Raw genomic sequence first — 10,594 nt, forward strand, 5'->3', positions numbered from 1 at the left:
ACAAATGGCTGCCATCACCTTCAATACTTTCTACAATTCACTCAAAATTATGTGACAATCCTACATAACTACTAGTAGCCTAACCTAATTTTTCATGAATACAGGAAAATTCTAAATATATTTGAAAGTATGTTTAGGCTTTGTGTCAGGGTTTCGAAAATTTGAAAAAATTATTTAACTTTTTTTTCACATACCGGATTGATGAGGAGCTTTAGTACGTCACTTTTAGCTTATTGTAAATCCGTGTACCTTCACTCTTAATTTCTGGTTTGATATGTCCGGACTATTGAGAAAGTATCGCAATATTAACGTAGTTACCGTCTTTGTGTCGAATATTTGAATATTTAAAACAATCACTTCGTACTTTGCCAGCTTATTGGCTGAGCTTCCCCTGCTGTTTTGGATTGGTTGCTCAACAAGTTTTAGTTCGAAATGATAGTTCGAAATTTAAAAAATTGTATGCAAAGCTTTTCATGCAAGAATTGGCCATAGTATTTGACGTCTAGTCTTCTAGTGTTCTCTTAGTGCAATCGTAATCAGATAAAACTTCATATATACATATAATTTAATTTTCAAAACTTTCGATTTTGCCAAAGCATGAACCCATTAGGTTGTTGTCCAACACATGCGAGTATATTCTTTGTGTTTACTTATATTATATACTACAAAAACTTGGTTTCGGAACCAACAAACAAATCTTGGGATAGACATAAGAAAGCACATGCTTTTTTTGCTAGCTACAAGAATGTATGCATGTAGTAAATGGAACCCTGTAGCTCCGAGTGGAATGTGATTGCAAGAAGAAATAAATTTCCGGCATGCTCTAGCTGCATTAAGATTAAAATAATTGCATTTTACTACACCTTCAAATTATTCGCTCAAATGCTCATTTCCATTACGTGTCCTTGCAGTGTCCTTTGGCAGGCGCCAGAGCGTCTTGTAATGTGCTTTTCGTGTATTTCACAATTATAAACGAATTCATATTTGCAGCAGAGTACGTAAGCGTGTAGATGTGTACTCACATATTTGTTTATTTCAATTTCTGGTTGTAGTTGACTTTCTTGATTTCCTTCATTGCATTGTAATTCGTTTTGCATTTTCACTACCGTGCCACCATGCCGCTGTAGTGGTAATCAAGGAGTTTAAGCTTCAACACTTTTGCTTGCAGCGCTGCCAGAGTCTCTCGCCTTCTACCCTGCTTTTCTTCTTGCTCCACTCTGTCTTTCCACCGCCTTTTCTGAACCCTTTGCGCTTCATTTCGTTAGTTTTGCACGCAAACAATGCTGATGGCGGCATAACTTGCAGCAGCGCCGACAGTCGACGCAGCAGTGGCAGCAACATGCAACACAAAGTAGGCGGATCACCTAAGAATTGCCTGTTGAAAGCCTTACAGGCAAAATGTAATTTCATAATTTCGTTAATTTCACCAACGAGAACAAAAGCACTCGAAATCCAGGTTAAATGTGGAAAACATGCAGCGGAATTATCCAGATGGCGGCACCGAACGGCAGGTAAGTTGTAAAGAGGAGCGGCAACTGCCAGCCTCACCACTTGTGGCAGCTAGTGAAAGTGGCAGAAGCAACAAATAATAAATCGCACACAAGTACAGTTTCTCTGCTGCTCTCTTTTCCGACCATCCTCTTCAATGCGTATGCCAATATGCTGAGGTAGCGTCATTTCTCCTCACCCCCGTTGATCTTTTATGAATAGTGCACTATAAAATAATATTTTATTGTTAAACATTATAAACGGTAAATGCAACCGTGTGTGTGTGTTTGAAAGTTTGCAGTTTTACATTGGCGCACTCATTGTTGGCGCTAAAGTTGCAAACAAACGAGTGCAGTAGCTGCAAGTACGAACTCCTTCCATTATTTTCATGCTTGAAATGGGTCATTGCATTGCGATTTGTTCAACAGCAACTACAACAGCTTGTTTACTTCTAAATACTTGTATATACATACATATATACTTAAACACAAAAAAAAAGAAGGAATTCATTTATTTAAATTGGATGGGGCCTTGGGCCAGCAATGCGAGTTATGCATTAATTGTGTTCGCTGGTTTTAATAAGCGATGAAGAATTGAGTAAATAAATATATATATATTTATAAATATTTACATATATATATGTATATCTCACAGAATGTGTTATGACTTATGTGAATTTGGATACAATGCAAATAGCCGCATTAAGGTATTTCAACCAAAGGGTTTTCACTTTTTCTATATTTAAAAATAATATTAAAATCTAAAACCTATAATAAGATTTGAGACTCTCAGTTGGTCGAAAGAATCGCATTAGTGAGAGGGACCTATGGTTTGAAAATCTTTCATAAATGAGCCATGGCCCCGCCTTCTAATAGGTTTAATGTATATTACTCCCAAACCATTCAAGCTATATCATACAAACTTGCGCTGGACAAATCCTGTAAGCGCTTTTAAGACAGTGCGAAAATAGGTGAATTTGGAAGACAACTGCGCCCACTCCTCACATAACGGTTTTGTTAAACACTACTAAAAGAGCCATAAATCAATAACTAAGTGCGTCAGAAACATTAAATTTTACACCTGAGATGGTAAGAGAGGGCTTTATAGGAGCCGGTATCAAAATTGGCCGATGGACGTGACAGCGCCCAACTTTTGGTGAAATCATATATCATCTTTGGATCACACATTTCGAAATTCGGCACATAACATTGCCGTAGCCATTCTAAGTCATTGTGCAAAAATGGGCGAAATCGAACTGCAACCACGCCAACTTCCCATATAACACAACTTTAAATACCAAGTGATTCTTTCACTTTCCAATAAACAAATCAAGCATCAATAATTATGTCGGAACAAAACTTTGAACAAATAATGCCTTAAGGTATGTCATCTCAAGCCTAAAAATTGTCAAAATCGGACCACAACTGTTCAAATTCCCACATACCGAAGATGTGGACCCCAGAGCCTATTGCTGACTTTTTACCAAAAATATTGGTCAACGTGTGAGATATGTAATTAAAATTCAGAGAAAATCCTTTCTTGATAATGGTATGTCAAAAATGAGTTGAATCGGGACCTTAGACCTTATAGAAATATTTTCGAACTGCCGAGTGACTTTATATCGCATATATTGGCGTATGTGTGTGTATATGTATACACATCTTAATAAAATTGAGTGAGCATGCTTTTCTAATAATAATGCATATTTGTGCCTAAAATGGATAAATTAGCGTGTACATTTAGCTCAGCTCCCTATATTATAACTAAAATCAGGATTTTCAAACATCTAATTGACTTTACTTCTTTTACTATATATTGGTGATGGTATATGAGTTACCTTAATGAAACTCAGAGGGCATTTGTTTCTAGTAACAATATATATTAATGTCAAAAAAATGAAATTAGGTAAATGCTAAGACCTAAGATTTTCAAAGATTCGCTTGGCCTTTTACAATATACTATAGTTTAATACCGAAAATATATGAATTTTGTCCTCGAATTGCCCGACTACCATGCATATAAAGATTCTCGTTATGCTAACAAAGCTTATGCCGAATTTGTCGGTCAGTGTGTGAGTTATTTATTTATAAAATTGATAGAAAAGTAATCACGAGTATAACTGAGTATATACTAAATTTAGACTCTTCACTTGAGTTAAGATCACGTATATGTATATCTTATTTGAAGATGACTTTATTATAATTTTAGCTGGCGGGAAGTAAACTATTGTTATAAAACGATAAGATACAAATTTGATTGTAATTCATTTACGATTTCATCGAACAATGAATGTTGAATTCATTCGCCACATTTTTTATAAGTATCTACTTAAGTGTATGTATGTATTATGTTGATATGTTTTTTTATATGTTTGTATGTTACATACATACCTACATATGTATGTAACTTTCTTGTTCAGTGGCTCCAAATCTGAATGAGACTGGAACAAAAAAATCAACAGTTTAATAGGCACTGCAAAAAAATGCACCTAAAACTATGCAGCTAAAAGCTATCCATGCTGCTATTTGAGTAACAAATTTACTGATTGTGTTTAAACCATGGTTTGTGCCATATTTTTCGTATATCGCACACACTTTTATAACAATAACACAAGTATTTTTCGATCAATATTATTTTTCACTTTTTAGTTTGAAAAGGTTTAAAAGCGTGTTTTTAGTTTCAATTGCAATGGAAAACTTCTTCATTGGACGAGATATATTTACGAAATGTGGCATTGCTTATTGTCTAAGGCAGTAATGGAATCTCCGGAGAAATTGTTCAGATCGGAATAAAATATTATAATTTCAACAATATAAAATTTGAATTAGCACTAAGTGTGACGAAATCTTAATAAACTGGGCATTGGTACCGAAAGCGTGACAAATATCCCAGTCACTCTGATGTATAATCGACAACAGTACTCATTCATATATATGTATATATATGTTGGTCTGGTCTCAGTCTGATTTCAAAATTAGTTTAAATACTGACAGAGGATTGGTTGTACTTTCCTCAGCGCCTTTACCAAAGCTGTTTGATCCTTAGAGTGGTTCGAATGCGTCACACATTTTAATTGCTGGCAAACATGAACTTCCATAATACCTGCGGTTGCAGCAAAAATGTCCAGTAAACACGATTGTTGAAGGGGAACATAAATACACACACATACTTCCACAAAAGTTGCAACTTCTCTTGTTATTGTTGTAAACTTGCTGCTAGCAGCACTTACAACAAGTAGTGCCAATGCAAATGTGTGTACAGCACAGATATTCCTATATGCCACTTATAAATTTGTGCACCGTTAAGTGTGGCATACGCCTCAAACCGACAGTTATTTCGGTATTAATGCTATTATTACATTTGTTGTTATTATTTGTCAACTATGCATCATTTTCGATTCTTATGTGCAACAATGTTGCCGGCAAAACACAAAATGATAGAGTGCAAACAATGCGAGCTCGTTGCAAATTGCATGCAACATCGACATTAAAATGCAACGTATTGTAATTTATTGTAATTTTATTGTTGTTATACAAGTTTTATTTGTCGCTTTTATTGTTGTGGTTGTAGTTGTTGTTTTTGTCGTGGCTATTGGTATCATTGTTGCAACTTTTATTGTTTACGGTGCGTAATGTAAATAAACAAAAGTGCATTAATTGCCACAAAAGGGGTTGGTGTGCGTCACACAACAGTGTAAGTGCGCATATGTGTGTGTGTGTGTGTGTTGAGTCAGATTAAAGCTTTATGTACCTGGTACATACATATGTGTGTGTGTGGATTATGCATTTGAGTTCTTGCATATGCATAGAATAATTTGCTCATATTTGCGAAATTATTCACGTGTTGCATGTGTATGTATACATTATAACAACAGCAAAACATAAAAACCAACAACAATAATAATAGCAATAGCAGCGTCAGCGACCAGCAACATTTTCAGTTTACTACAACAAAAATAATAACAATAAGTAACCACTATAACAAAAGCAACAATAATAACAACAGCGGTAAAGTTGGCAATAGTTTCAGTTTATTACAACAAAAATAATAAAAACAGCAACAACTATAATAACAACAGCTGCGGCGACCAGCAGCATTTTCGGTTTATTATTTTTTACAAAAAAATTGCATCAAATGAGATTTTGCTCCACACGCACACGCGCAATAGCGTATAATATATGATCTCAAAATATGAAAATATTATTTCAACAGGTTTTAAAATCTCATATGAAGCCCATTTACATAAATACCACTGCATTTTGCTTTCTCTCACTTTTTCTCTGCATATTTGTGTGCGCGCGCTTTTTCATATCATTTCGCGGTGTTTTTGGTTGTTGCCGCTTAATACGCATTTAATTTTTGGCTAAATGTTGGCGAAATTACAAATTGCAGGTTATAAATTAATAATGTATTGTTTTTGTATAACAGTAAAAGCACAATATCAACGAAAATATCCATAAATGCGCTGAAAGTTGAAATATTTACGGTTTGCGTTCATTGAGGCGGGTAAAAAAAATAAAATACTAAAAAAATGATCAAACATATAACCATGTGCAGTCAGCAATGTGTTTTTGCTGCGCCACCAGCCCAGCAGCAGTTGTAAGGAAAAAATATCGCCATGTGAGCGCTTATAATCTGCCGTTACAAAGAGCGCACACTTTTTCGATAATTTTTTATATAAAAATTTTCAATGAAAAATATGCCGTTTTGATTGTTTAAAGGTCTGATACTGATACTACAAATATTTGAAAGTCTATACGCAAACAATTCACACCAACAACAATAGCATTAGAAAACAGTTATTGCAGTCATTCGCCCCATAAAATCTGAATTGTTTGGCTTGAATTGAGCTAAATGCATTATTATTTACCAGATGTTCATTCGACAGCGTCACAAGTCTGGAAACCAGTTGTCGAAATTAGCCTCAATATAATTATGAATACACACATACAAGTATGTATCTATGTTTGTACCTACACACTTATGGTATGTATGGATATATCTAATCTCACACTTTAGCGTTGAAAAAAAAAATTAAATTAGATTGGTCGGTGAATATACCAAAAAGCGTAATGTAAAGTAAATGAAAGTAAATCAAACCTACCAAGTACCCTTACAAGATCATCGGCTGCGAACACAAATTAGTGAAATATTACATTCAGTTCGGTTTTACTGTTTAGCCACGCCTGGTGCGAGTTTTATACGCTAACATATTTTCTTATTAATTTTATTTGTTTACTAGTAGAAGTGAAAAAAGATTTATTTTTGTGCAAAATGTGAGTGATGCAATAATAGAAAACTTAAAATACTAATTATTTTGTCAATCAGATAGTGATACCCAGCAGAGAATGTAGAAGACCCTATAACATAAAGTATATACAATACATATATAAATGATCAGCGTGGCGAGCTGAGTAGATTTAGCCAGGTCCGTCTGTCTGACCCTCTGTATATACGCGAATTAACTTGGAGATATCGATTAAAGACACATCCTTTTCTTTCAAGGAGATGCATTTTTGTCGGAATCGCCGTAATCGGACAACTATAACATAAAGCTGCCTTACAAACTGATCGATCAAAGTGAAGTTCATGTATGGAAAACTTTTTTATTTGAAAAAATATCTTAACGATTCATACAAACTGAACAATCAAAATTAAGATAAAGATCTTCATAAAGTTCTTTTTCAGTCAGAAGGGGCAAGGTGTGGGCTATAAGGCGGGTGAGGCAAAACTTGTAGGCAATCGCTCGCTTCAATTTGATTTGTTGTCATAGGTAGCGTTTTTCAATCATGGTTTCATTCGGTTTTAGCAGTTCATAATACAGCACGCCCTTCTGATTCCACTAAATACAGAGCACTACCTTCGCGCCATAGATATTCGGCTTTGCCGTTGAGTTGGCTGGTTGGTTAGGTTTAAAAAGTCTTGAACACTACAGAACATTTTAAAAATGTAGTGGCTTTAAAATTCAATTAGCGCATAGCAATTAGTTAAAAACGTAGTTCTGTTAGATAAAAGACAATATAACTAAAGAAAGCGCCTCACATTGTGTCATATCATTTCTGAAAAGTAGTGAAACAGCTTGGCAACCATTTTTATATATCGAGTTGTGGTACGAAGTAAAGATCTTAGTTAACATCCAAGAAATATTTGTTCGGCTGCAATGTATATCATGATGCATGCTTAATAAATTCTAACAAAAATAAATTTTTGATTCACATATTTCATGCTAATCTCCCGCCACATATTGTACATTTATTGTAAGTGTAAAAAAAAAAACTTGAAGCAGATATTAAATTTGTTTAAATTTGTTTAAAATCAGGCACTTCATTCAGTTATATATAATTTTGGTCTTTGTCAATTTTTGTGCCTGTCCAACCATCTACAACTACAATGGTGCGTATGTACAACTAAGTCAGCAACAATTTCATAGATATAAGGAACTTAATACAATATATGAAGCTAAAAATCTGGAATTTGGCTTCCCTAGCGCAACCGAGCGACAGGCAACTATACGCGACGGCCGCTACAACCCCGATAGTGCGCTACCGATCGACGTAGATGTATTTTATACGCGTGAGTATGAGACTTCGCTTACAAAAACGTAAAGTAAAGTGAGAACATAACACATTCTCATTTTCTCGTTCAGCATCTAATGGTTTGCCGATCATTTTCATCACAATACCGCGCTTTGGCAAAGGTATACCCTATTCACTGGCCTATTTGACAAATGTGCAACGCCCCAACGGCACCGAGCTGCAACCATATCCCAGTTACGATTGGCATTGGTCCCATGGCAAGGACTGTAATGGACTCACCTCCGTTTGTCGCGTGCATGTGCGTACTTCAACAGAAACTGCTTCAATCACATAAATAAATATTGTAGCTTCTCTTTCATGACAGATTGATGCTTGTGGTCGCATGTGGATACTCGACAGCGGTGAGATAAATAACGAACAGTTCTGTCCACCACAAATTGTTGTTATTGACGTGGCTACAACTCACTTGCTGCATCGCTATCGTTTACCTTCAGAAATGTATAAAAGCACTATTAGTCGTTTTGTTACACCTTATGTAGATGTGATGGATCCACCGCCAAGCGGTGAATGCAAAGAAACCTTTGTGTATATGGCCGATGCCACCGGTTTCGGTATTGTTGTTTATGATGTGCAAAATGCCCGATCTTGGCGCATAGAAAATAAATTCACCTATCCCGATCCGGACTTCAGCACACATACTATAGCTGGTGAAAGCTTTGAGCTTTTAGAGGGCGCAATTGGCCTTTCTACAACTCCGTTGGGGTTGGATTTAAGACGTTCGCTCTACTTTCACTCCTTCTCAAATGATGCACAAGTGGCGGTACCGTTGGATATTATAAACAACAGTACACTCTGGGACTTTGATTTGGGATCAGCTATAGAGCACTTCAGTGTGCTTGGTAAACGTGGCGTGCAATGTGGAGCATCAGCGATGACCTCAAGTGGTGTGCTCTTGTGTGGCCATTACAAGCCTGTCGGGCTTTTCGGCTGGAGCATACGTACTCCTTACACGTTCCAAACGCGTTTTTTGCTGGCTGAGAATCCCGTTAAGTTACAATTTATAGGTGGTCTGAAGGTAATAAGAAATCCTTTGGGTAAGGAAGAAGTTTGGATGCTATCAAATCGTTTGCAAAACGCATTCACCGGCAAAATTAATTACAATGAAATTAACTATCGAATAATGCGGTGCGGTTTGGACGAGTTGCTGGAAGGGAGACCTTGCTGACTGCCGGGGTAATATTTTGGGTAATTTAGTATACAATTTTAGTTATATATAAGGATTGTACGAGTATATAAGTAGTATCGTATAAGATTTGTGTAAGAAACTAAGTATAATATATAAGTTAATATTAAACAAATAATAAATAAATGTATAAAATTGGTATATTACTTAAACTTGCGAAAATTATTTAGCGAAATCTAAATTTCTCACGATACATGGGGATTGCCGTATAAATATTCCACAAACACCTCCATATTAATATAATCTTCATGTAGTTCCTTGTATCAAATATACTGCGCTACATATCATTGCTCGCTGGTTTAAGAGGTTATACCACTCTGATTTCCATTTTTTTTTTTTGTATTGGGGACTTTATTATCTCATATTTTAAACAATATGTTGATTGTAAAGTTAGTTGACTATAGGTTGAAAAATTTGGCCAATTTTACTTAATTTTATCAGCGAACTCTTCAGCCTAATAAATCGAGATACACTCCCTCTTTCGATATACAGAAAAACTTGCTTCATCCGAGTCGTTCCTCTGCTAATGACGACAACATCGAAAAATTTAAAGAAGTTTTATTTAAAGGGCGTCATGTTAGCATCAGAGAGATAACAGAGGATCTCAATATCTCTTTTGCATTAACTCAACACATTTTGCGTAGGAAGCGTGGCAATGTTGGACTTGTACCAAAAGACCTGATTCTTTTGCAAAAACGATGTCGAGTAGAGGTCGCAAAAGAGATGCTTGACAACTTTGCTGAATACCGTACATTCATGATACACACCATTACTGATGACGAGACGTGGGTTCCAGTGCCGAACCCGAGAAAACCAAATTCGCTGTAGGCACCGAAAGACATCCCAACCGATGCTTATAAAAATGTACGGCACGCTTGTATAGACGCAGGATATTATTTAAGGGCGATAATTAAAAGTTTTTATTAAAATACGTGAAAATGTAGTTTTTTCTTGTTTTACGGCTAGGATGATAATTCAATACTATAATGAACGGGTGAGAAAACATATAAAAGTATATTTTAACAACAAAATAGCAAAATGTGAAAGCGAAATAGGCCCTTGAGGACGTGACGTTATTCTGAAAATCCAATGAGGATTTTCTAATGATAACAAGCCGTTTGTGAACTTCGCGTAAAGTTGTGAAGTAAAGTACTTCGTCTATAAACATATTATATAGAGTTATTGTATATATCTCTAAAGTTGGCGCTTATACTTCTTCTAGGTACTTGTATAGGGTTCAAAAATTTAGGGATCCAAATGATTCAAAACTTCGGATGGCAAGGTCATTTTTTGTGTGTTAGGTCTTTCATTTCTTCAAGTTCGTTAA

General features: G+C 35.6%; 1 protein-coding gene across 1 annotated transcript; it reads left to right on the top strand.

The window, feature by feature from the left end:
* The first annotated feature begins 1,472 nt into the window (after nt 1-1,472).
* Nucleotides 1,473-9,336, top strand: LOC106617736 (dopaminechrome tautomerase). Its single transcript, XM_070108358.1, has 4 exons — nt 1,473-1,511; nt 7,788-8,061; nt 8,135-8,322; nt 8,389-9,336. The coding sequence occupies exons 1-4, from the start codon at nt 1,473-1,475 to the stop codon at nt 9,247-9,249; spliced, it is 1,362 nt and encodes a 453-aa protein (XP_069964459.1). The 3' UTR covers nt 9,250-9,336.
* The last annotated feature ends 1,258 nt before the right edge of the window (nt 9,337-10,594 follow it).

Source organism: Bactrocera oleae, chromosome 2, assembly GCF_042242935.1.
Source record: "Bactrocera oleae isolate idBacOlea1 chromosome 2, idBacOlea1, whole genome shotgun sequence".
In the NCBI taxonomy this organism is placed as follows: Eukaryota; Metazoa; Arthropoda; class Insecta; order Diptera; family Tephritidae; genus Bactrocera; species Bactrocera oleae.

Bases quoted from the DNA above. Each gene is read 5' to 3' on its own strand.
- LOC106617736 (XM_070108358.1), top strand. From the start codon at position 1,473: ATGCAGCGGAATTATCCAGATGGCGGCACCGAACGGCAG. The intron at 8,062-8,134 runs GTGAGTATGAGA...TTTCTCGTTCAG, and splicing joins CGTAGATGTATTTTATACGC to CATCTAATGGTTTGCCGATC. The intron at 8,323-8,388 runs GTGCGTACTTCA...CTTTCATGACAG, and splicing joins CCTCCGTTTGTCGCGTGCAT to ATTGATGCTTGTGGTCGCAT.